At 44.2% G+C, this 27679-nt stretch overlaps 1 protein-coding gene across 1 annotated transcript; it reads right to left on the bottom strand.

Annotated features, from left to right (window-relative positions):
• Positions 1-1976: 1976 nt before the first annotated feature.
• Positions 1977-21431, bottom strand: LOC114701227 (serpin B6-like). Its single transcript, XM_028881232.2, has 7 exons — positions 21360-21431; positions 15505-15679; positions 13548-13700; positions 9990-10107; positions 6711-6853; positions 2794-2949; positions 1977-2491 (listed from the first exon to the last, which is right to left on the bottom strand). Exons 2-7 carry the CDS (start codon positions 15667-15669, stop codon positions 2093-2095), a joined length of 1134 nt encoding a protein of 377 aa, XP_028737065.1. The 5' UTR covers positions 15670-15679; positions 21360-21431; the 3' UTR covers positions 1977-2092.
• Between the last annotated feature and the right edge of the window lie 6248 nt (positions 21432-27679).

Genomic DNA, 27679 nt, shown 5'->3' on the forward strand with positions numbered 1-27679 from the left:
CTAGCTGATTCTGTGACTCATGGAGCTGCTCTTGCTCTTATCCGGGCTCTTGGTCCAGTCAGAGCTGACAGACTCTGTGTCTCAGGAAGCCTCTGTTGGTCCAGTGAGAGCAGGCGGATTCCCTGTCTCAGGAAGTTACTCTTGGTCCAATGAGAGTTCTTGATCCAATGAGAGCTGGCAGTTTTGTTTCCTTGTCTCAAGAAGTTACTGGGGTCACAGGCAGGTGGGTATTGGGGCAAGGCGTGGAACTTGTAGATTGCAGGGTCCGATGTGGGGTTTTGGTGAAGGGGCCTTCCTGCAGGAGGTTTCCCTGCTGGCTGGCAACTGGGGCAGAGTTGGATTGGGGGTTCCTAAGGACTGGCTGTATCCCAGGGCCTGGGACCTAGTGGCAGGACTCTCTGGGTGATAGTTAAGAGATTTTTAATTACTGTTACCATCTCATTGTTATATGTCTTTTACATTATTTAATTCACCTTGAATTAACTTTGGTAGGTAATATAAATCTAGAAATTCATCTGTTGCTTTTAGATCTCCCAGTTTGGTAGGATAAAATTTTTTTTAAGTATGTCCTCATGATTTTGAGTTGCTGCAGGGCCTATAGTTGCCACACCAACTCCAGTGTCATCTGTGTGACATGAACAATTATGTCAATAATAGCCATCGGGAGATACGTGTACCATGAGACTAAGCTCCCTAGCAGAGTGCCTGCATTATGCTTCCTTCTCAAAGATGTACTTCACAGATCATGAACTCCCTGGGCTATGGGTTCTGTATAACTGTTTTTCTGATAATGTTCTAATTAATCTATGAAGCACAGCCAGAATTAATGAATGCTTGGGTTGTGAACTATGGAGGAATGGGGAAGCTGGACATGGATCTTAATCAGATATAACAGAATGAGCTGTTTCTTAAAGACCACAAGCCACTAGGAAAAAAAAGTATAAAGGTTCAGGCACTTCTAGGGAATGAACACTCACCCACTAGGAATCCTTTAAGAATCCCAACTAAAGTGATTTATGGTAGAAAATATTATCTCATAGGAGGAAGATGATGGGCCCCTCTGTTGAGGAAGTTCAGCATGGGAAACTTAAAGACTACAGCAGAACCCCTTCCCCTTACAGGCGTAAAAGTACAAGAGTCCATATTCCAGCAGGTAAAAAGGTTTTATATTAAAAGTGATATGTGGTAAAAGAACTAAAGAAAGACTTAGAGAGGGTCTGCAGCATCCAAATTGGCTAAGTGGGTTATGAGAACCAAAAAAGTAGACATGTATAATAAACTAAAAAACTGCTGAGATAAGATAAAGGACACAGCTGCAACCCCATGAAGTCTGCACAAGTCTAGGGACTGTATTAAGTTTAGAAATCACAGACTGCTCTTTGGGTCATAAAATTCTTGTGGGTGAAGGGATATGTCTAGCGCCGATTAAAAATTGTGTGCTTGCTGTTTTTTAAAGATGATGTAATTGAATTATTGCCAAGTTCTTGTTGTTCCTTGTATGACTTGATAGTTTTATTTTCTGTATATAATCTATTGATTTACAAAAGTAAAATTGCAGCAGATTCAAACCACTTCTGAGTGTGTTGTCTGTCTGTCATTGCCGACTCCTTGCCTTCCTGACTACCCAAGTCCTGGTTCTTCTACGGTCATGGTACACCCGATGGGCCAGTCCGTGGTATAGTGATGTCTCCCTTTTTATCCTAATTGTAGTAATTTAGATCTTTTCTCTTTTTTTATTAATTTGGCTACAATGTGCCAATCTCGTTAAATATTTTTTGAAGAGTCTACTGTTTCTTTGATTCTTTGTATTTTTTGGGTTTTGTTTGTTTCTATTTCATTAATTTTAGCCCCACATTTGATTATCTCTTCCCATGCTGTTTTGGGATGCTGAAGCCAGCAACACCACACACAACCCAGAAATGCAATTTCAAATCACATAAAAAGCCCTCCCATGAGGCAGACAAACACTTATGAAGGTAGGATGCTAGAAAGCTCTTTATTTCAAAATTGTCATTGCACTTATGGATAAGGTCACTTGGGTCACAGGCAAACCATGGAGAATGGATAAAAGACTGATAGGAACACCTTTTCCTCAGGGAGAGGAGAACCGGCCACAGAACAGAATGCCATTGGTCTTATGCTGAATGAAGAAAAGGAAGGGGTGGTCGGCACAGAAGCGGGGGGTGAACCTCATGCACTTCCTCAACATGATGGCAGCTGTGGCAGCCGCAGCCTCGGTGCCCTCCTCATTGACCTCCACAAAGGACTTATGCACAACCTTGGAGAGGAACAAGCCTTCCTTAGAAGATATTCCAGAAAAGTCTGCCCTGTTCTCAAAGGCATCAGTCATGCCCAGCTTGCACAGGAATTCCTTCATGTCATAATTCTCCTCCAGTTTAAACCGTGGGAGGAAAACCTCCACCTCTTCTTTATCCATCTTGTCCAGCCTTGTCCACTCTATGAATTTCTCATAAGTTATTTCCTTTTCCACCTAGAAGAGAGTTGAAGACTTCAGGACAGTGATGTCACAGGGCACTTGAGACGATGGGGAGGCTCTACACTGCACGGGGAAGTGTCAGTGCAGCTGTAAGTGTCAATACGGTAGCTGGGAGGGGTGAGTACAGCTCAGTGGTGAGTGTTTGTCAGGCAGGCTCCAGGCTCTGGGTTCCACCTTACCCTCACAAATGAATGGAAGACAAAAACATGATCATGGGAGCCTAGGAGAGCTGCCCCAGCAGAAACCCAAGTGCCATTTTTTTTTTCACAGCCCCATCAAGGCCCCATGCTCCTTACCGTTCTCAGTTCAACGTGCTCATCTGGAAGCATGATGATCATGTTCAGCTCATTGCCAGCATAGGGAAGCAACAGAATCTTGGTGAATATCTCTCCAATATAGGTCATGTTAACAGTATACTTCTTAAACATCATTTGCACAGGTTTTTCCTCATTCTGTGAAGGATAGATGAATATTAAATTGAAAGGAGACACAAGTGAAACATTGGGCAGATTCAATCAAGGAAGCCAGTCACTGCCACTAGGAATACTTGCCCTTTTTTTATTATATAATATGAGTATTTGGCCTGAATATGTGTATGCGTACCACATGACTATGTGCATTTATTATCTGCATATTTCAAAAAGGGGTGTCAAATCCCTCTGTAACTAGAGTTATGGATGGTTATGAGACACCAGTGGGTGCAGGATTTGAACTCTGCTCCTCTTCAAGAACAATTTTTTCTAATTATTGAGCCATCTCTCCAGTCTTAGGAGCATTTTCTTAAATTGACTTCTAGAACACTTCATCAGCCTCCCAAATACTTATTTAGACCTTACATGCCCCAAAAGGCCCCCTTATCAAGGCTTGGTCCTCAGGAGTGCTAGATTGGGAGGAGGTGGAATCTTGCCTGTTTGACACAGAGTCTCACTATGCAGCTCTAGTTGGCCTCAAACTTGCTACACAGACCAGGCTGGCCTTGAATGCACAGAGAGCTACCTACCTGTTTCTGTCTCCCAAGTGTTGTGAGTAAAGGTGTGTGCCACCATGCCTGGCAAGGGTACAGAATCTCTAAGTGGTGGGGGATAGAGGGAGGTGTGTGTGTCATTGGGATGTGTCCTTGAAAGGGATTGTGGGATCCTGGACTTTTCCTTTCTTTCACTTCCTGGTCTTGAGCTGAACCATTTTACTTCAGTACCTGCTCCTAGGATGCCATTCCAGTACCCTGAAAACAGGCCCCAAAACAATGGGTTCATGTCATCACAGACTTAAACCTCTAACACCGAGTCAAATAAACCCTTTCTCTTATTAAGTTGTCTGTCTCCACACTTTAGTGTCAGAAAGTTGACTGACCCAATCGCCAAACACCCTGTGATGTCCTGGGCCAACAATTCTTCTCTACTGGGGGTCTCATTTATTCTCATAACTTTGAACATATTCCCAAATTCACTGTTCTGGCCTGGACTCCTCCCTGAACTCTGAAATAATGCATTTTATAGTTGATTTGACTCCTGCACTTTGATATTCCTTTGTATAGCTTCTCTGCCTACAATTCTTACATGTCCTCCTTTCACTTGCCCAAACCAATCTGTGTCCTTGACTTCTGTCACTCTCTCATACCCTGCATTTGACTCATTACCAAACTGGGTTGTCTGTCCCTTTGAAATAGAACCCGAATCTGACTTTATTTTTAAACCTCCACTGCCATCAGCACAGCCCTGGGGTACAGTGATGACCTCCTTGTCACTGACCTCAACACAGCAGCCAGAGTTCCCAGCGCAGAGTAAGTCAGACCACACCACTGTGGCTGTACACCTTTGTGTGGTACCACTCTAGCAGGAACAAAAGTTGAAGTCCTTAAAAGGACTTTAAAAAGTCACCCTGGTATAGAAAAGAGCCCTCCCTGCTTCCTGTTCTACTCCACTCTATCTTCTTTGATCCAGTCATAGGGCTGTTTGTAGTGTTGTGGTTAACTAGATTAAGTCCCTTTCTGCCCAACAAACTAGTCCTCAGACCTGGAACATTCCTCTTATGTCCTGGTGTCTGCTCACATATCATCTCCAAGGGAAGGTTTCCTCCGCAGCTCTCCTCTGCAACCACACTCAAGTACAGCATCCTGCCCCCTCATTTGTATGTCTCTGATGCCCTCCCACCAACCACTGTGGTCTTACCTAGGCTTATCTCCAATTTCTCTCCTCTAGGAAAACAAAGCTTCATGAGGGCAGACACAGTCAACTAATTAATGTCTGGTGCACAGTGGGCTCTTATGTAACATTTGAAGACCATATTAGTGGCAAATTAGTGAGCAGGAATACTGCTCGTAATATAAATACAAATCCATATCAACGGAAAATCTTGTGGTTTGAAGGCATGACAATATATAAGGATTACAGTCAACATCTGATGAAGCCACAGACCAGTCTAGGTTGACGGCAGAGCCAAGGAAGCAAGACAATGCCTCTTGGCCCTGTACTTAGCAGGGGCCACAGTAGTAGTTCCTTTTATATAGTAAAGGAGAAAGGTCTCTGAAGGAGGCTTTTTGTTCTCAGTCTTATATCCTTCCCCGTGGACTGCTGAGTCAGCACCAAAGTCTTGATGTGAGCATGAGGGAAAGGTTCTATACTAATGGTGGTAGAGCAGGAAAGGAGAGTCAGTTCCCAAGAGCATCACCCCATGCAGGAAGCCCCAGTTCTACCCATTTCCTGCCCTCCTGGTGGGTGATGAACTTGTATGAGTGCAACTATAGTCATCTAGGGTTTCTGTTGCTTGCAGTTGAAGGAAGTCATAATGGACACTTTTTCAACAACTGATTTCAAAGACAGAAATACTTTAATCAGGAGAAAAGAGAACAGCTTATTTAAGAATAAATCTTGAAATAAAAAGTGTTTCCTAAGAAAATAGAGGTTCAAATTAAAGTTTGCCTTGGATTTTAAGGAATGGTTAATGATCCAGAATGTGATATAATTAATTTGTTTTTTCAGCCAAGGAGTATGAGAGAAAGATATATATATATATATATATATATATATATATATATATATATAGAGAGAGAGAGAGAGAGAGAGAGAGAGAGAGAGAGAACTAGATATAAGAAAACACTGGGCCACCAGCAAATAACATGCTCCAATCTCAAAGAGGTTGAATGTAGAGTCTATTCCATAAACACATCCTTTGTGTGCTTGTCTGCTGTGGATATCACTGTACAAATAAAATGCTGATTGGCCAGTGGCCAGGCAGGAAGTATAGGCGGGAGAAGCAGAGAAGAGAATTCAGGGAAGTAGAAGGCTGAGGCAGGGAGACACTGCAAGCCACAGCCATGACAAGCAGCATGTGAAGATGCCGGTAAGCCACGAGCCATGTGGCAAGGTATAGATTTATAGAAATGGATTGATTTAAGATGTAAGAACTAGATAGATAGAAGCCTGAGCCATTAGGCCAAACAGTTTAAACAATATAAGTCTCTGTGTTTACTTGGTTGGGTCTGAGCGGCTGTGGGACTGGCAGGTGACAGAGATTTGTCCTGACTATGGGCCAGGCAGGAAAACTCTAGCTACACTTGTCTATAAGCAGAAATCTGTGCTTATCCCATCAAACCAAGACTGAATTTCACACACTGCTTCAGTGTTTACTGAGCACCGGCCATAACCTAGGCACTCAGTAGAAAGCTGTTTGCCCTCTGCTCTTTTGCCAGCAGGGTGAGAAAGGTTCTTTTCCCACTACATTGTTTTGTGGCAACCAGCTGGAGTTGTGGTCCTCTTGAAGGAAGGAGAAGATATTAGACATTGCTTCTAGGAAGACACACTGAAAAGAAAGGAATGTGCACCACTGAGGGGAATCATGAGGAATGGGTGCACTCAGGGCCACAAAGAGCCTCAGAGACCACAGCTGGAGTTCAGACTTCCATATCTTGAAAGGTATATGGCAGACTGTTTAAGGTACACTGCAGAGCTCTGCTATCAGGTCTGACCTTAACAGTACCAATGAGAGAAGCAAGGCCTGGTCTGAACCCATGTAGACTGCAACATGCAAAAGGAAAGAGAAGAGAAAGAGAAAAGCTGAGAGAGCAGTCTTGGCTGCTGAGCTGCCCAGAGACATGAGAGGCACAGGCTACGTGAAGCAGCTGTAGACTTGTAGAAGCAGCCTCCTTGTGTTTCAGAAGCCAATGTGAACAGGGGACCTTACCCAGGAGTCTCCTCTGCTACTGCGCTGTGTTTACCTTGGAGATTTTGAAAGGCATCTCCCTGGTGTCCTCTTTGTCAAACTGCTTCTCCCAGTTTCCTTTGAAATAGATGGCATTAACAAGGACCAGCAGAGTGTCTGAATTCAGTGTACCTGGAGACAGCAACTCTCTGATTTTATCTGAAAGAATGAATTTTAAAAAAAAGGAATTAAAAGACATGGTGGGTGGCTGAGAATAGCTTCCATAGGCTCATATATTTGAATGGTTGGTTCCCAGTTAATGGAACTGTTTGGAAAGGATTAGTAAGTATGGCCTTGTTGAAGGAGGTGTGTCATTGGGGGTGGTCTTTGAGACTTCAAAAGCCTGCTGCCTGTAGATCAGCTACTGCTCCAGCACCATGCCTGTCTGTTTCCTGCCATGATGATCATGAACTAACCCTTCTAAAACCATAAGCAAGCTAATTTGATGCTTTCTCTTATAAGTGTTGCCTTGGTCACGATGCCCCTTCACAGCAATAGAACAGTAACAAAGACAAGACCCAGTTGGCTAACAGAGTTGCTGATACATGCAAAGGACTGACAGGCAAAGAGCACCACTTCCTTCTCTGGTTAGGAGCATGGATAAGAGATTTCACTTTCTCTCAAAATAAAAGGATATTGGCCCTTAAAACAACAACCCTGACATCAAAATGAACACACACCTTCTTTGTTTTTTAAGTTTTATTTTAAATTAATGTTTTATGTTGTGTGTGTGTGTGTGTCCACATGTGTGCTGAAGTCCACAGAGGCCCCAAGTGTTAGATCTCCTGGAATTGAAATGATAGGATGTTGGTGAGAACCAATTCAGCTCCTCTGTAAAAGCAGTTTGTACTCTTAACTGCTGAACCAGCTCTCCAGCACTAAATCCAAACTCTTTCAAAGTTTAGTGAGAAGAAAAATAAGCCCCAAAGGTTCTGGTACAAAAAACTTCACTGTTCAAATAAACACATAAAATATATGAGTTGGTGCTAAACCTGCAGTTGGAATTGAAACGCATCGCTTGCGCTGGAAAGAGACAATTGGTACCCACAATTTTAAGAAATGAACTTTAGGTTGTTTTTAAATAGACCAATTACAAATTCAAATTTAAAAATATTTGAAGTGATAGATACATTTATCTTAATCTGAACATTAGAGAATGCACATTGAAAATTATATGGAACATTGTCAATATGTATATTTATGCATCAGCTTAAAAATAAATTGAAAGTAGAATAGCAGTAATAAAATGATTTCTTATAAGTATAAAGCAATCTACAATCACAGGTTAATGGGGGTTGGGTCCAACATGTACAGCCAGCCTAGCTAACTAGAGTTTGGGAGCATCACCCCCAGAGAGGAAAGGGCTATAGACCTAGAAGGAAAGCATTCTGGACTCTTTGGGCACCAAGGATGGGAGAGACAGCAGCAGGTTGGTCGGTTATTGAATAGGTGTATCAAATACTGGGAGACACCACATACAGCTGTTAAAAGCTGGGAAAATCCAGATGTAGTGACACATTTAATCCCACCACTGAGAGCCAACACAATCTATGTAACAGGATATAAGTCAGCCAGGGCTACATATTCACTGTCTTTAAAGAAGAAAAGGGAACAGGAAAAAGCTCTGCAAAATGTCAGAAACTGACAATATTTTAGAGACAGTTTTGTAAAGTTTATTTAGAGCAAAGTCTCCTAAGCTACAGATAGTGATCTTACTGCCTGACTGTGTGGCTTGAGGGAAAAACTGCAGCTTTCTGAACAGTCAATAGCCGAAACTTCATTCAAACTCCAATGCCCGATGAATCTGAAGAGTGTACTACAGCAGCTCCCATCTAGCTTCACACCACCTCACTGAGTCCTTGCTCCTGAACATACACAAGAACTTCATACTGTGCATGCCATGGTGTTATCCTATAAAATGCAATGCCAACCAACACTGCAGCGTCTGTGATCTACGTTCAAAGATTTCTGCTCTTAGACAGAATGGCGTCATTGTGAATAATAGACTTTCATGTTCTCATTCTCAGTGTGTAAGCATCAAATTATTACATCTTTGGGGAAAGGAAGAGATGACTAAATGGATACAATTTCATACAGTATCCTCATCAGGTGGCTCACAATTGCCTGGAACTGCAGTTCCAGAGGATCTGGCACTCTCTGGCCTCTGCAAGCCCCTGCAGGCACAGGTTGCACATAAATGTATGCAGACATATACACATGCATATAAAGATTTGTATAAGTTTCAATTTATTCTATCTTCTGATTGTATTGTATTAGATATGCTTCTAACTCACTAGTATGCAAGTTTGACTCCATCTTTAATTGTGACAATTTTATAAGTATCCAACAAACTGTTTTAAAACATATCTCTGTAGATCTATTATATAAATGTGTAACTGTTTTATACACTGTAGAAGGTAATATAAAAATTCCTTAGGCAAAAAGGAGTTGGGATGCGCAGTTTAAGAGTTCTGATTTAGGGGCTGGACAGATTGATGCACACCTTTAATCCCAGCACTCAGGAGGCAGAGACAGGCAGATCCCTGAGTTCTAGGCCAACCTGGTCTACAGAGTAAGTTTCAGAAAGCCAGGACTACATAGAGACATCTTATCTTGAAAGAAAAAAAAGAGTTCTGATTTCTGATTTAGGGCTGAAGATGCAGATCAATGTTAGAGAACTTTGCAAGTCCTTGTTTTCGATCCCCAGGCACATCAAAAAGAAGTCCTGATTTAAAGAACAACGGTCATTATTGTTGACATTTGAAGTGCCTGTGAATGCATTAACAATATGATTATTAACAATAGACTACAAAGCCAGGCATGGTGGTGCATGCCTTTAATCCTAGCACTTGAGAGGCAGAGGCAGGTGGATCTCTGAGTTTGAGGCCGGCTTGGTCTACATGGTGAGTTTCAGGACAGCCAAGGCTACACAGAGAGACCCTGTCTCAAAATAAAACAAAACAACAACAACAGAAATAAAAATAAAAAAAATATACAGATAGATGGCCTGGCAAGTAAAGATTCTTGCTAACACACCTGAAGAACTGAGTAGAATCCCTAGGACCCAGTGGTAGAGAGAAAACCAACTCCTGTGAGTTGTCCTGAGTGCAGATGTGCACAGATAGACACAAGCACACAATAAACAAACTAACAAATGTACCATTTTCTTACATAGGCTAACTGCCTAACAGGGACTGGAGTTTAGCTCTGGGGCGAGGTTCTGCTCAGCATGCTCAGGTCCTGGGTTCAAACCCCAGCTCTGAAAACAAACACAACAGATCGACTCTGTGTTCACCTTCTGTCTTTTTGGCCACCCAGGTGTTGATGTGCTGTCGGGACTGCTCTGTATCTCCCTGAAAGTCCAGCTCTTCCAACTCTGCTTCGTAGAACTTGCGGCAGGAATCTTTAAAAGACTGAGACATAGCAACATAACCATACAGCCACGAGAAAGATTAGTACCAACAGCCTCCCTCCTTCCTTGATGCACAAAACCAATAAATCAAAATTTAATGGTGTACAGATGGGTTTTGCAAACAAATATATGGAAAGAGTGTAAAATCCAGCCCTCCTGTTTCCAGATCTCTTTAGTTTATTAATGAGGTAAGATGGTGGTTGGTCTGAGTACCACTGAAAAGTCTGATGAGCAACTGGATCCTAGAATAATAGCTGAGGCTCAGGAGACAATGAGGAAGACCCTCAGATGCAGTATTATAATGCTGTCACCACATGGGCAGAGTGAGGCTTAACCCCACTGAGGCACAAATCTTAAAAGGTCTTATTAATAAAATCAAACCTGAAGGCAGGTATTGGGGTGAATGCTGGAAGATCAGAGAAGCAGAACAAGCCACAGACACATCACCTCACCAATTCCTTAGCTGATCTTGTTTCCTCAGACTGAAAGCCTCTGAATCCTCAACCAGAATGAATATCACCTGCACTGCTGCTAAAATCCTAAAAGCTTAACCAGGCTACTTCCAGGTTTTCTCACTCTATATACCTTTCTGCTTCCTGCCATCACTTCCTGGGATTAAAGGTGTGTGTCACCCATGCCTGGCTATTTCCAGTGTGGCTTTGAACTCACAAAGATCCGGATGAATTTCTACCTTCAGAATGCTAGGATTAAAGGTGTGTGTGCCACCATTTTCTGGCCTCTATGTCTATCTAGCAGCTGTTCTGTTCTCTGACATCAGATGAGTTTATTAAGAGGCACAATATATTGGGGAACACAATATCACCACACCCCACAAGGGCTATTACACCTCTGCCCTGCATAGGATGGACCTTCTACCACAGTTTTCCATGCTAACAGAAATACAAATGTGCAGCATTCAAAATGGTGTCACCTACAGCCCAGAACACCAGGGAAGGGCCATAGAAGCTAAGAAACTGAGTATTTCATTTTAATTTACTTTACTTCATGATGTGGAATTTGAATAGCTTTGTGTCCATGGTCACCAACTCAGGCAGGTCAGTTTTGGGGAGTGAGCAGTTCACAAAAACACAGTCCATGCTGGAATGGGGTTCAGTGGTGCAGCCCAGAGGTGGAGGACCAGCCTGGCATGCATAAGGCCTTAAAGCAACTGATCACCAGCACCACAAGACAAACCAAAGTTTAAGCCATTTGCTGATATGTTCTGTAAAATGACAATAGCATTGATGACCACCCACATTCTGTCTTGTTACAACAGAAAAGTCAACCTAAATGAGCTGAAACTCCCATTATGTTGACAGTGTAGATGGAATGGTTTCTCAATATTTCTATGAAATAGTTCATCTCGTGGCTATATATTTAATTCCTCTTTGAGAGAACTGTTTTTATTTTTCATTTGCATATTTACATGTGTGTGGCAAATATATGTACACATATGTGTGGTGATATTGTGTACCCCAAAATATTGTGTACCCTAATAAACTTATCTGGGGTCAGAGAACAGAACAGCCACTAAATATAGAGTCCAGAAAATGGTGGCACACACTCCTTTAATCCTATCACTCGCAAGGCAGACAGATCTCTGTGAGTTTAAAACCACACTGGATACAGCCCCAGGCATAGTGACTCATGGCTTTAATCCCAGGAAGTGAGCCTTTAATCCCAGGAAGTGATGGCAGAAAGCAGAAAGGTATTTAAGGCCTGAGATCCAGGGATTAGAGCTGGTTAAGCTTTTCGGCACTTAGTTCAGTTCAGCTGAGATCCATTTTGATGAGGACTCAGAAGCTTCCAGTTTGAGGAAAGAGGATCAGCTGAGGACTGTCCAGGTGAGGTGGCTGTGACTTGTTCTGCTTCTCTGATCTTCCAGCATTTACCCCAATACCTGGCTTCCAGGTTTGTTTTTATTAATAAGAACTTTTAAGATTCATGCTACACATATGTATGTAGATATGTACACATGTATGTACAAGTGTATATGAAGTCTATGTTAATGCTAGAAAGTTACTTGAAGTATCTTTCTCAAGAGTTAGTTCTGCACCTTATTTTTTGAGACAGCCTCTCACTGAACCTGGAGCTCATCAATGAAGCTGGGCAGGCTGCCCAGTGCACTCCAGAAATCCACTCCTCTCTTTATCCCCCAGTACTAAGCTTACAGACATGAAATTTTATGTTGGGTTTCTATGTGGGTGCCAGGGATCTGAACTTGGGTCTTCATGCTTTTATACCAGGCATTTTATTTACCAAATGAGCATCTCTCCATTCCCTGAGGGAAACAGAATTATAATACAGGATTTCAGAACCACAGTCTGAGTATCAGCTGAGTGGTCTTAGAAGAGCCAATCTCTCTACACCTCCTCAACCACTGTAAATCAGGAGAGAGATGACTATATCTCACAGGGCCTCTGTTAGATCAAATAGATTATTTTATCACTTAAATTATTATTATGTATTTTTATGTGAATGTGTATTATGCCTACATGTGTATCAGTGCACCATGTGTGCCTGTGTTCTCAAGGGCCAGAAAAGGACTTTAGATTCCTCAGAACTGTAGCTACCCATGGTTGTGAGCTGTCATGTGGGTGATAGTAATGGAACCTGATTCCATTCAAGGAGTTTTCAGGTTTCAGATTTTTTTTTTTTTATTTAGTAATGTTCAACTTCAGCATGCTCAACAAAAACCAACAACAACAAAATTTCCAATCTCAAGATCAAAACTGAAAAGATTAAGATCGTGCAAGCCCCTGACAGGGAAGGAAATGAACACTCTGCTGATATCTCTGGCCATCTGGGAGAGCAATGGAGCAACACATGTTACAGCCTTAAGGCTTCATCTTCTTTTCACAAATGTATCTGCCAGCAATGCACACACATGGTCATAAATCGACATTCAGTAGCTCACTGTTGGTAATGGCCCACACTGTCACCCACACACAAGCGGTTCACTATGTCACTGTACATCTATACTCGGGACTATCAGATGATGGCTAATACTGAAGAGTGCAGAACATACACATCACCCTATATAAAAAGAACCTATTGCTGGAGAGATGGCTCAGAGGATAAGAGCCCTGACTGCTCTTCCAGAGGTCCTGAGTTCAATTCCCAGCAACCACATGGTGGTTCACAACCATCTGTAATGAGGCCTGGTGCCCTCTTCTGGCCTGCAATCATATATGCTGTATACATAATAAATAAATAAATCTTGAAAAAAAATGCAATTCTCAACAATTGCTTTAAAAAAAAAAAGAACCTATTTCTGGAAAGGTTCAGAGGTAGAGAATGGCTCTTGCTTAAATATTCTGTACAATAAGAATATGCTCACATGTGGTTCCAAAGCATGTAACCAAATACAAAATCACATTAGTGGGCAAGGGAGTAAGATGAATCCTTAGCCTACTGTCTCGAGTACCACATGATACTTACTTCTAAAAGATCACAAGTCTTTTCTCCAAAGAGTTTATTAGCTGTTTTGAGCAAGTACTGTGTTCCGGTCTTGTTCACTTCGCTGAGAAGTGACTGGAAGCCCTGGTGGACATCTCCACCTCCACTGCTGCTGCATTTATCCAAAGAAAGCGCCTGAAATCAAAACAGATTCAAATACAACTTCAGCAAGCCCAGTTATAGGAAATGAGTCAACACTCAACTCATCCTCAAAATCTTATGGATCCTTGCTGCCACGCAAAGAGCCACCCAGTTAAAGATGAAAGTACCTTGACTGCTGCCTCTCTAGGGGCCTGCCCTGTTCCCTGTCAGCCCTGAGCAGAAATGGCCCTTCACAAGCCCAGTCTTCACGTTCACTAACTGTGCTCTGGCCTCAAGCATGGCTGCCAAGCAGACCTGCCATGACTCCAGTGCAGCCAGTTCTGACCTCAGACCATGCTGTCTCTTCCCTGCTCTTGGGTCTGGATGGCTCCAGTGTTGTCTGCCCAACAGAATGGAGGAGAGTGACCCTGTTCCAGGCTGGGCTTTAAAAGGCCCGGCAGCTGCCGCATTTGTTCCCAGACATCATGGTGGAAGGAAATCCAAGCCATCCTCCAGGAGACCACATAAAAATCCTGGAGTAACTGCCATCACATAAACTGTGGGTGGCCAACTGGGAGACCTGCAGCTCCCACACTTTACTCCAGGGTACTCTTGAGGCGTGAGGGATCAGAGATTTAGATAGAAGGATAGAGGCGAGAGAAAGACATACTAACACAGGATAGCCTCTGGAAGGCCTGGACCCTTATCCACTGGCCCCTCTGGCCTATTCTAACAGGTATTTATAGGAATGCCAAGGGGCGGAGCGAAGACCTTCCCCTAGCTCAGCCAAGTGTAGACCCTTCCAATCACCTAGAAACCATGCACAAGTTCAAGCAATCCTCTAATTCAGCTTCTATGGGTAAAGCAAGCTCAGGTCTCACTAGGAAACTCTGTGGCCTTCACAATAAAGCTGCTTGAAAGAGATGCAAGACCCCAGCCAACAGTGAATACCTAGATGCCAGACTTAGATACAGTTCTGCACACCTTTCAAGCCTTTGAAAAATCTACACAAATGACTTCAGCTGCTTCCATAAGAAATAGATGAACTGCCTATCACTAGTTATAATAGCTTAGAACTGAGAGAGAGAGAGAGAGAGAGAGAGAGAGAGAGAGAGAGAGAGAGAGAGAGAGAGAGTTTAAATTGAAGGCAAGCCTCTACGCCCTAACTCTCTTCAGGCAGGAGGCAGGCTGAGACAGCAACAACCACAGTATGTCTTGTAAAAATGGAAACATGCTGCCAAGACTTAACCCAGAATGCAGTCATTGCCCAAGATAGCCTCCCCTCTTATTCCGGGACAGCCTGTCTCCGCAGTTCATACACCTCTGTAGCTAAAGCACTAGGTCCAAGAAGAGCCCTAATGGATATGTCCCTGATCTTCCAGCCAAGGCTAAAACCGTTGCAGTGTTCCTTACTGGTGAAATAGCTGAGATTGTTTAAGGGACCCTGGTATCATCCCTTCGGGTGTTTTTTTTTTGGGGGGGGGGTAATTTCAAGACAGGGTTTCTCTGCGTTGCTTTGTACCTTTCTTGGACCTCATTCTGTAGCCTAGGCAGGCCATGAACAAAAAGAGATCCTCCTGCCTCTGCCTCCTGTGTGCTGGGATTAAAGGTGTGGGCCACTACCACCCAGCCCCTTAGGAGTTTTTACTCGCACATACACACTGCGAGCAACAATGAGTCAGTGACAGGATCTTAACAGATAGAGTGCATCCTTTGTCTCAACTCTCCAAACATACCCCTCTATCATTTCATTCCCATTTGTACCTCCAGATGGATTAGTTTTTGAGACTAAGAATGTGGAGGAGCAGCTCAACTGATAGTCCATGGTACTTATCTGCTGTGAAATGGTGCTGGTTACCTGAATCATCTGGCTTGCAGTGTTTCCCTTTGCCCCCATGAAGACCATGGCCAGGGCCGAGGAGATGCTCATGGGTGAGAAAAATACATTTTTTGAGCTGTCTTCTCCCAGTATTTTCAAGAGGTTTAAGGCAAAGGTGCCATTTGCTTCCCGCAGAGAATCCATGATAGCGAGTCTGGAACGAGGGATTAAATCAGTATCACATGAATACAGGCTGATGTGTAGGCCTGGTCTTCACTCTCACTCACACAGTGAGGCTGGGGCTCAGTGAACACAGGGAAAACACAGCCTGGAAAGTAAAGGTCACGTGCAGAAAGTGATACAGCCCTGCTGAGGTAACTCAGGCCAGCACCTTGTCTTCCTCATGTGCAGTAATCAGTACACGGGGAACCAGAAGGAAATGGCTCAGAGGACAAGAGGCAGGTAAGGACCCACCAGCCAGGAAGTCCACAAATGCAGCAGTGCAGGCTGGAAACAGGCAACTGCAGAAGCAGGGCCTGTCAGCTCTGATATCATCCCATGCAGTTGTCAAATTCCTTTCCCCAGTTAGACAGTACAACAGTTCTAAGATTCCCCATCAGCCCCCCCTTAACAGTGGCTGAGAACTCACAGAGCATGGGGAGGGGAAGTAACAGGCCACAGGGAAGGGAAAGGTGCCCAGTTGTAGTGAACTCAACAGAATACATGGCATAGCTTTACAGCTAAAACTGTGGCCAGCTGGACAAAGAACCCAAAGACACCAAGTTCCCAAATCCTGGAACCTGGGAAAGTTTCTTCACCCAGGAAGAGACTTTGCAGTAAGGATTATGGATCTTAAGATGAAATATCTTGCATTATTCAAATGGTCACTAAATGTAATCACATACAGTCTTATAGAAGAGGGGTGCTCATTGGAAGACAGGCAAGAAGAAATTAATTCAGAGAAGTGAGTTCTCTAGATCAAAAGACTGTGGCCAGCCATGATACCTATAACCACAGCCCTGGGGAAGCTGTGGAAGAAAGCTCTCTATTTCAAGACTGGCTGAGATGCAAACAGAGAGGAAGAGGGGGTGAGGGAGGAATCAGAACCCTGAGATTTGAACTGAGAATAGCAAAGGAATGCAAACTGGTTGTGACAGTGTAACAATCCAGGGCACAGCAGGGGGACCACACAGAACCCCCAGAGACCAAGAAGTGTGCAGACACATCTAACCTTCTACCAGGCTTACTTTAGTGGTTTCCCAGATTTGAATTATCTCCGGGGAGCATCCTCTCCCTGCAGAAACAGGACTAGGACTGCCTTGTTCAAGGTCTCCCTGCCATCCCACTGTGGTTTAGTACCAGGCACTCACTCCTGTTGTGACCAAGCACGTGTCTAGCTAAAATAACTTTGGATTTCAATCCCACCTTCATGGGGATTTGCAAGACTCCATCCAAACACCAGGTTTCTTCCTTCCTTCCCTGGTATCTCTCTGCAGTATTATGACTTGAGTTTTCCTCTATATGAGCTGCAAATTGTAGCAAGTAATTTGTTCCTAATCCAATATTCTTCAGGCCTTTTGGACTACTGCACTTGACCTGGGAACTTTAATATTTAACATTCCTAGAAGGAGTGTAAATAGTGCTGAATTCTTTTGTGCCTTTTAAATCATCTTATTTGCCTCATTTAAATTTATTTATGGACTCAAGATTTTTTATTTAAAAAATCCAATTAATGGTATTTTTTTCTTGTTGGTGAACAAAACTGTCCTCATGTGGCTAGTGAGAATCTCTTTATATTGGTTACTTGACCCTAAGCTGTTGGTCTCAAACATCCTGACTCCACAGTAAGAAGAGAATATTATCCTGACCAAGGGCATAGTATGGATCCTTTCCTGGTTTCTTTCAGAAGAGGATTTGTGAAGCACTAACTCTGAGTGCTTGAAGAAGAGACCGAGTTTTGGTGCCAATTTAAAATACAGTGGTTGGGCTGGGGAAATGGTTCAGTGGATAGAGGGCCTGCCATGCAAGTGTGAGGACTTGAGTTTGAAGCCTCAGCACCCATGTAAGACCAGACAAGGTGGCACATACCTACAGTCCCAATCCTGTGAGATGGGAGGTGGAGACAGGAGAATGTCTGGAAGCTCATAAGCCAAAAGCCTAGCAAATGCAGAGGCAAACTACGAGACCCTATCTCAACAAGGTGAAAGGCATGGACCCATAGCTGAGGTTGACCTTCAACTTCCACAGGAAGGCAAGACATGTGAGTCTACACCAACACAAGATAAGTGTGCACACATGCACAAACACACACACATACACACACACAAACTGCTATGGTTGGGTACATCAGTTGACAAGATTGGATAGAGGCTGTCTTTAAGGCCCCCATGGGTCATGCTTTAAATTAGATCATCATTACAAGTTCTTATACAGTCTACTCTTCTGAGATCCACTGGCTCTTAGAGGCATTCATATCCATACTCACTACTCTTCTCTTTCATTATATGTATGCTTCATACCAACTAGAGTGTATGGAGCACATCAGTCAGAAGACTTCTAGACCCTTGCTCTATGAATACTATACAGTACATACCTCTTCATTTATATCATCTGTTCTAGGTCCAAACATATTGTTATGGTGATATTTTATTTGTGCTGAAATGTGATTTAATTTGTATGTTAATAAATAAAGTTGCCTGGGGGTCAGAGCTAATAGCAAGCCATAGCAGAAGCTGGGTGATGGTGGTGCAAACCTTTAATCCCAGTCACATGACAGGCAGATCTCTGTGTGTTCAAGAATACAGCCAGCATGGAGACACATGCCTTTAATCTCAATACCAACCATAGAGACCTAGAGGTCTGTATAGGCAGGCAGTGACAAGGAGGTCATGTGGTTGGGTTTACAACTAATGAGAAGGCAGAACAGAAAGTCAATAAAAACACAGATAAATAGGAAGTAGGTCTCTTTCTCAGGGGAAGGACAGCAGTGGCAGCAAAGGGTAAGAAAAAGGGTTTTAAGTCTCAGCTCTTAGCTACTGCTCTCTGACCTCTTGGGCTTTTAACACTGCATTTGGTTCTGTGTTTCTTATTTAATAAGACTGTTACATCTACATATTGTTTCATTATTTATTCCCTTATTTCGATGCAGTGCACTGTCCAACTATTTTCTGAGAAAGAATATAGCTATTCTGGTTTCTTAAACATCTGAAAATTGATTATCCTTCCATGTTACTGAGTCTGGCAGGGTCTAAAAAAGGTTACATGTGACTTTACATCCATAACTTTCAGTTATGGTACTGCTTCCCAGCTACCAGTTTTGCTGTTTGAAGGCATGATGATAAGCTGATCCCAGATCCATCTACTACTGCCCCTTTCCAACCCCAGCTCTGAAAGCTTATAAACTTATTCTTATTTCTGATATTCAGAAATGCCCAATTTTGTGTCCTTCTCTGAGCTCCACTCATGTGTTTTGCTGGAGGATTCTTTCAAACTAGCAATCCAAGAAAATTTCCTCTTCACTCTGGAAACAGTTTTGAAGGTACTGCTCATTTCTCATAGACTGACTCTGTGTTCCCTTTCCGCATCACCTATTGGTCAGATGCAAAAACTCTTGAACTGGCCTCATCCAGGACTTCGCCAACGTGTGCTGCTGTGATAAAATACCCTGACAAAAGCAACTTCAGTGAGCATTTACTTTGGCTCATAGCTCCTCATACCTCCAGAGTTCAGGGGGAGATGAATGAATGCTTGTGCATTCAACTAGCTTTCTACTTCTTATGCAGCCCAGAGAATGGTGCTGCCCACTTTTCTGGTAGGGTTTTAAACCTCAGTTAATCTAATCAGGATAGTCCCTCAAAGGCCTGGCCAAGACACTGACCTAATCAAGATAGTACCTTGCAGTACTAAGTGATTCCAGAACCTGTCAACTAGAAAGTCATCACCAACTTCTCCAAGTCCAGACACACACAAAACCCAGCATTTGTATGGCGCTTTGAAACCAGTGGCTACAGAGATGGCTGATGAGGACGGCAGCTAAGTGATGGGGTCAGATACGTGTACCTTTCACCAGCACAATGGCCCAGCACGCAGCTGAAATATCTGAAAACAGAAACTGGGACACAGAGGGTTGGTGTTGCAGGCTCCTCTTCCTGACAGAAACTGGGGTGGTGGGGGACACAATTGTTGATTATTCTAATTCAATCTACTGCTATTGGTCTGAGTTAACTAGAACTCATTAAACTAATTTAAAGGCGCTTTTGTCAGGAAATGGTCTAATAGAATTTTAAGTACAGTATTCCTGGATATCTAAAAGATATCAGTTGGTATCTGAAGATGCCAAAATCCTCAAGTGCTCAATTTACATATGTAAAATAACTTAATATTTGCCCTAACCAATGTACAGTACATGCTCCTGTGTACTTTAAATGGTCTGGAGATGAGTAAATACCCAACACAATGTAAGTGCTAGATAAATGGTTCCTGTTACCATACACGGTTACAACGTTTAGAAAACAAGAACAGAAAAGGTCTATATATGTCTATACAGCCTCAGGCTGGCTTCAAACTCTTATCCCCCTGCCTCAGCATCCTAAGTGCTGGGATTACAGGTGTGCAGCAACACATTTCAGTTCTCCCACCATGTTTGCTGTCAGATTTTGATTTCTATTTGCTAATTCATGCTGACTTCGTATGAAATTCATGTGTGGGGAGACCTGCAGGTATAGGGAGCCAAATAAAGATGGTGTATTGAGCCAAGAGCAACCCAAATGCACCCTCTCTGTGTCAAGACACAAGTCGTAGTGGATACAATCACTCAGGGCAGCCATGAAACACTGGGACACTCCCATGTATACTGATAAGAGTGGGGTCATTTCATGTGCACCAGGACTATAAAGTTAGTCTCTGATCACACACAGTTACCCAAGGTTCCTGATACATCAGCTCCCACACCCAAGTCGGAGGAAGGAAATAGCAGCCCCGGAAAAATCCTAGCACAAGCAATTGCCTCCCAAGTGGGCCAAGAAATACTAAGTGCCAAACCCCACCCAGCTTTCCCTCACACCCAGTTTCCTGACACCACATGACTGTTAGATTCCCATACTTCTGATTCTCACAACTAACTAAGCAGTAAAGGAGGAAGAGCAGGCCTGTGGCTCATGGCAGAGCCCTTGTTCAGCAGAGCAAGGCTCTGGGTCCACCAACAAAACAAGGAGGGAGGAAAAACTAACTCAAATGCCAATTTCATCTGGCACGGAAACCCTGTCAAAACTTTGCTCAAGTCCTTCCTCCTAGCCCGACAGACATCAAATCTCACAACAATTCTTCTGGCGTGAGTTTAATGGGGAAAAGTTCAAAGATCTGGAATGGTTTCTCTTAAGTATCTGTTTGAAGGTTTCCTGGATTTGTCAGAAATTCCCAGCACAAGGGCCGCGCCCCTGGTAGAGCCAAGCACACTGGACAGGAAAGAGGGACCAGAGCACCCAGCCCTTGGCTTCTCTCCGAACCCCCACTCCCCACCCCAGATCCTAATACCCATTCAGGTAGTCACCAGCCCGCGTCTCAGGGGTTTCCAGGATCACTCGTGACAGTGACCGAGGGACATGGGTGATCACCTGCACCTGGGACCCCAGCGCAGCAGCCGGGTAGGCTCTGAGTCGCCCCCATCCCTAGCCAGCTGCCTCCTCTAAGGAAGCTGGCTGATCTCCGCAGGATGCCATGTCACCAGCCAGCCAGGACCACAAACTACTAAGCCAGCCTCTTCAAAGGTCGCTGAAGGCGCTCACAACAGAGGGAACCCGAGCTGGGACCACAGGACTCTAGCTGCATGCTACCCCTGCTCTTGTCCCCAGCGCCCCTTGTCCCCAGCCCCAAAACAAGCCCACAGCAGAGCATACCCCTGATTCTGTGTTTCCAGGCCAATAGCGAGCAGAGCAGTGAGGAGGAGGCACCAACCACGCCCAGGGCCTCCAATGACTGAGGGGCGGGGGAAGAAGGCGGAGTCTGCAGCCTGGCCACAGCCCTTAGGCAGGGGCATCCAATGGGGCCAAGAGAGTGCCTGAGTTCCTCCATCCTAGCCCCTCCTCTGGCTCCTGGCCAACTGGATGTGGATTGTTGCAGCTGATCTTTCTGGCACTTTCTTAATGCTATGGCTAACTCCAGGCTATTGGAATACATGAGGTTACTACTCAGGCTGGAGTCTCTGGGTGGTTTCCTACTGCCTGTTTACTGTGCCTTTGTAGTAGACTCAATGACAGTCTTAGTGTCACCACAAGTATACCAGTGTTTGGTGGATGGACATTAATGTGGCAGAGCAGAACAGAAGTTTAAAGTGAGGGAGGGAAAAAAAAGATTAAACTACTGGGGACGGAGCTGGAGCACCTGTTCATCAGGCACAGAAAAACAGAGGTGCTCAGGGCCTGTGTCCCAAGACTCCACTACTCTGTACTGGAAAAGTCAGACTTGGAAGTGCTGATATTTCATATAAATGAGACTGAAGACCCTGTCTGTCACCTCGCATTCCTTCTGGGAAGCCAGTCGCCTGGTGGGGAGTGCTGGTCCGGTTTAAACCTCTAAGGACAGGTCAACTCTAAAATCATCAGACCCTGACCCCAAACCTAGGGTTCCCAACAATGACCATGGTGACACTTACATTGGATGTTTCCTGTGGAGGCTGTCCTGATTTACACAATGTTAACCAGCACCCTTGGCCCCTCTACCTAATGTATGTCGGTAAAAAAAGCAGGAGGCCACCCTAGCTGTAAATTTTCATGTGTGAAGTTCTGAAACAAGAGAATTCAGAATATCTTACTATTCCTCCTCCTCATCCTTCATTAACTCCACTCTGGGTTTTGTTGTTGTTTTGCTTGTTTGTTTTCTGGTTTTTAGATGTGTGTGTGTGTGTGTGTGTGTGCTGTGTGTGTGTGTGTGTGTGCTGTGTGTGTGTGTGTGTGTGTGTTGGGGTGTTTTTGAGCTATATCCAATATGAAACAGAGATCTTCCTTATTCTTTTTCCCAGCAGTACAGTATTCCTTTGTGTGCAGTGAATTGAGTACTAGACTTTAGGTTTTCAAATCCACTACATGTGGTGGGGGCAGCATACGTGCATCTGAAGACAGCAGAAGTCTCAGGTGACCCTCTTCGACTCGGTACCATTACCATAGCTCTAACTATCTGCCTATTTCATTGACAAGTCTGTGGGCGGTGGCGTTCTGTAGGTCACCCAGCAACTCTGCTTCATGATGCACAGCGGTCATGTCACAGCAGAGGAAATGCCTCCACTACAGCTGGAGGAGTGGTTCTGATTCAGTAAGTTACCTTAAGGAAATGTTTCCAGATTGCGTGGGTTAAAAATGCAGGGCCTCAGCATCTTCCCAGAAAGACTCCTCAACATGAGGCTGCTTAATGCACGCCTGTCACATTTTATGGTGTGTATTCTTCTGGGCTTGTCATGAGAGACAGGTGACAGTAAAAAGGAGCCAGGTTTTATAGGACGTGATAGAAGCACACAGTTGGTGAACTACTCCAATGCGTAAGTAATGCTGGTGTTAAAGTGACCAAGGCCTGGGATTCAGTTGTCTACTGTGCCTGCAATGAGCACCACTAGAAATGCTTCTAGGACCTTTCTCCGGGCTCTTTAGGTAATTCCTGAGGGACAGGAGTGAGCAGCTGCTGGGAATCTTCCCCACCCCCACCTCTCACCAGTAACTGTACTCAGAGCCTCTGTAGGCTAAGCCCACACTCTGTCTCTGTTCTCCCTCTCCCACCCAGCTCCCTGGGCTAGCAATTTTTTATAAATCTGGCAAGTCAGTCTCTATGCTTGATGGTGAATATAAAGGTCGCTGTTCATCATCACTCATAGGTCTTCTGTATTTTCTCCTCTTTCCTCTCTTCTCTTCCTCATTTAATGAAGAACTAACTGTGCTTATCTCTGGTAGACAGCCTCAGCCCTGTGGACCCTGGATGGTGCAGGAAAAAGAACAAAAAATGAGCAGGAGTTATCAGTGATTCATTGATCTCCTGGGTTTCTCACTTTTCCAAGGGGGGTTTCAGAGCCTGAGTCTCCACCCACAGCAAATGTCCAGGCCTTTGTAATGGAAGCGTCTACATATCAGTGTAGGTGGCAGATGGATGGATGAATGAGGGCAAGGCCACTGTGTGAGGATGGGGAAGTACAGAGGGCAAGGAAGGGGGATGCAGCTCAGTGATAAGTGCTTGTGTGCCATACGTAAGATCCATGTTTCAATCATTTGCAACACACACACACACACACACACACAAAGACAAAGACAAAAGGAGAGAGAGAGAGAGAGAGAGAGAGAGAGAGAGAGAGAGAGAGAGAGAGAGAGAGATCGAGCAGAGGCACCACAATGAACTTAGTCAAAACAAAACATTATTTTAAAAATCCAGGTACAGCCCTAAAAGGAGAGTATGGAGAAGGCCAAGGGGGATCTCTCCTGGCATCCTACCTAGAACCTTCTGGCACTATGAAAGCTACCCAACATGGAGGAGGCTTCCAGATCAGTACCAGCGTGATTTCTTCAAGCTGTGTGACTAAACTGTGTGGTGACTTCAGCAATACAATTTTTCCATTGAGTTCTGGTGAGCAACCAGGGGCAATGGCAACAACATGTACTGTTTTAGGGTCTCTAGGACCCCCCTACCTAGCAGCTCCAAGGAAAGTATCCCATACCTAGCAAGAACTTTCTGTTTGATAACCTGTGGCCTCTGGGAGGAGCATTAATCCACTCCCTGGAGACAGAAAGAATGTAAGAGCCAGAGGTTCAGAGGAATGCTGTAACCCAGTGTCTTCTGGACCCAACAGAGCCGTTGGATCTATGAACTCAGCTCATCTACCTGTACAAGATAGAGCCAGTCAACATTCCAGTGTGGATGAGAAAAGAGCTGAGGAAGAACCACTGCTAGGGGAGGTAGAGTCAGGGGTGTTGCACCTGGAAGACTGCCTGTGCGCTAAAGACCAACCCTATACCCAGGTGCATATGGATAGCACTAGCTGCACCCAGTGGGTTCTCTTTAAAAGAGAAGAAAGAAAGGAAGAAAAGAAAGAGGAGAAAATGAAGTTGGGGGGAATGGGAGGAGAAGAAAGAAAGGAAGAAAAGAAGGAGGAGGAAATGAAGTTGGGAGGAAATGGAGGGAATATGATAAAAATATATATATGAAATTTTCAAAGAATAAACTTTAAAATATTATACTAAAAGGAAACATAAACAGAAAGAAAAGAAGAGTTAAAAGGTGTGGCCGCGCATACAGCTGAGTGGTAGAGAGGGTGCAATGCATGCTGGGTTCCATCCCCAGCACCTTTAAAAGGCAGACAGCAAACTGGGTGGAGTTAGGCCTGGGCAGCGATGAAGAGGAAGCATATAGCACTCAAGGAGCAGCTTGAAAAACTGGAAGGAGACAGCCAACCAGAGCCAGAAGGGGCTGGAAGGACTTTGTTGAAGGTCACATCGCGGGGGTTTAGTGTATCATTTGCCCTTTGACTTGTGACAATCAGAAACAGCTAGCAAAATACTAGGAAACAGAGAAATTGTTTGATAATTAAGAAAATCCAAACTGGAAAACGGTTTTCTCAAGGGCACAACAGTGGTGCTGCTGTTCTTTCTCTTTAAGTTTTCTTTTTAATCAGCCTCATATTCCGGGGCTCAGGTGACATTTACACTCCCCAGCTCAACACAGTAGCAGAGCACCTGGAAGACAGGTGCCCAGAAGAGGCGGGGCCATGAGGTTTGCAGGTTCCACCATGCCAGAAACCTGGAAGACGGCTTTCATGACCTGAGTTTCAATTGTCTGTTCACTACTGAAAGTATTCTCTTGTATTTAAAACTTAAAGTTTGAGAATCTTGTAACCTGGAGATTTTATTTTTTTAAAGAACACCTGGTCATAAGAGTTCAAGAACTCTAAACCAAACCTATGTGAGTCCTGCTGCTTCTCCTGCTTTTTCTTACTCACATTTTAGCAAAACCATTCATTTGGAGGTCATACATCTACATGTAACTTTTATTAGTCTCCAACTAGCTTTGCATGTTTTTTGTTTGTTTGGGGATTTGGTTACAGTTTTAAACAGTCTTCCACTCACTCTGTCTGGAAGTCACTATGTAGTTCAAGTTGACCTTAGTCTCCTAACAATATTCCTGCCAGCCTTCCAAATGCTGGGCTTACAGGCATGAACTACCTACCATCCCTAGTGGGGAGGGCACAGCCTGTGGTCTGTAAGGCACTCACCAGTCAGGATGTCCATACAAGATTTGCCTGTGGTGATATTGTGTTCCCCAAAATATTGTGCACCCTAATAAACTTATCTGGGGTCAGAGAACAGAACAGCCACTAGATATAGAGGCCAGAAAATGGTGGCACACACGCCTTTAATCCTAGCATTCCAGAGGCAGAGATCCATCTGGATCTCTGTGAGTTCAAAGCCACACTGGAAACAGCCAGGCATGGTAACAAGAGCCTTTAATCCCAGGAAGTGATGGCAGGAAGCAGAAAGGTGTTTAAGGCATGAGGGTGAGAAACTAGAGATGGTTAAGCTTTTAGGCTTTTAGCAGCAATTCAGCTGAGATCTATTCTGGATGAGGACTCAGAGGCTTCCAGTCTGAGGAAACAGGATCAGCTGAGGAACTGGCATGGTAAGGAAGCTGAGGCTTGTTCTGCTTTCTTATCTTCCAGCATTCACCCCAATACCTGGCTCTGAGTATGTTTATATTAAGACCCTTTAAGATTCATGCTTTATTTGCCTCTCAAATATCCTTGGCTTACTCACACAGCATTCCTAATAATACTACACTAATGTAAGAGTGAAGCAGACATCTCACCAGGAAGCCAACAGCTGGTTAGGCAGAAAACACTGTGCAGGGTTCCACTGGTGAATCTCCTCCAGTGCGGACGCTTCAGATGCTTGCAGGCTTGACGCACATTCACAGTGAAGTCCTTCAGTTGTGGCAGGCTGGGAGGATGTGGAGACTGGAAGAGGTCCACAAGAGTGTAGGCCAGTGGCTAGACTGACAAGTGGTCTGTGTGAGTCCAGCAACAGTGCTGGGAGTTCAGGTCACTGAAGCAACAGCCACGCCCAGTCTCAAGCCCTCTTGCTGCTTAATATCAGCACAGATGCTGGGGAAGCCTAGAGACCGTTCCCAAAGTTGCGTTTTTATATCATTTCAGTGGGTGGTAGTTTCGTGCTGTCAGGGCTCACATGGGCTGGCTCATTAGCTGGTTCTTGGCTAGGCTGGTATCCGAGCTGCAGGGTGGCTAGCTAGCCTAGGCCTTGCTTCTGATGCCTAGCTTTCAACAGAGATGCATGGTGGCAAGCTTAAGCATATTATTCCAAGTCACATAAGATGGTTTTAACTATGTTCCTAACACCAAGCCAGTTGTCTTTTCTGGGACAGGGTCTTGCTGTCTCAGACTGGCCTTGAAATAGCAACCCATCTGTCTTAGGCACCCAAGTACTATAATTGCAGTCCTGTATCAGTTATGCCCATCTAACACTGCTGAAGAGAAAACGACTGTGCCAAGCCAGGACCAAGCATGAGATACATTAACAAGCAGGAGATCCATGGGCTATGAATGAATTCACCAAACACAGAAGGCAGAATTAGAGTTTACTAGATATGTTGAAGTACAGCTACAGTGAGCAAGGCATTCTAACAGGATCGTTTTATTGGGTTGGTGGCAGGGAACTGTTTCTATGACAGCAGTCTGGCAAAGTTTCAATGTGACAGTGCCCTGATTCTTTAGTCTTACCAGCTTGGACACTAATGAGGAGCTCAGATCACACCGGTTAGGCAGACATCTATTATTTTGCTGAGGAATACATTTTACAGAGTTGGTTGTCTCTTTGGGGGACTGGCTATCTAGGCAAGGCAGGCATGGGCTACTAGGGAGCCTAACTTCTAAGGGTGTCGGCTCACTCTTTCAAGAGTGGAATTCTCTACAGTGGTGTCAGGCTGCCCTAGGACAAATTGCAGGCAGAGTTTGTTCAGGTGAATTCCTTCTCGTCTGTTCATGGCAGCAGTGGCCTTGCTCTGAGGCAAAAGTAGTCTTATGTTAAAGCTAGAATAACTCAGCACACACATCTTCCCCAGAACAACACTGGCAAGGTGCTGATGACTCAGGCTATAACAAGATAAAGGCTGCCTCAGTTACTTTCAGGAACTTGAAGGCAATTTTTCCTTCCTTCCCTCCTTCCTTCCTTCCTTC

This window comes from Peromyscus leucopus, chromosome 5 (assembly GCF_004664715.2).
Source record: "Peromyscus leucopus breed LL Stock chromosome 5, UCI_PerLeu_2.1, whole genome shotgun sequence".
NCBI lineage: Eukaryota > Metazoa > Chordata > Mammalia > Rodentia > Cricetidae > Peromyscus > Peromyscus leucopus.

Coding starts and splice junctions, on each gene's coding strand:
- LOC114701227 (XM_028881232.2), bottom strand. CDS start 15,669: ATGGATTCTCTGCGGGAAGCAAATGGCACCTTTGCCTTAAACCTCTTG. Junction 13,701..15,504: donor CTGCAAGCCAGATGATTCAG/GTAACCAGCACC, acceptor TTTTGATTTCAG/GCGCTTTCTTTGGATAAATG. Junction 2,950..6,710: donor TGCCTTTCAAAATCTCCAAG/GTAAACACAGCG, acceptor TATCCTTCACAG/AATGAGGAAAAACCTGTGCA.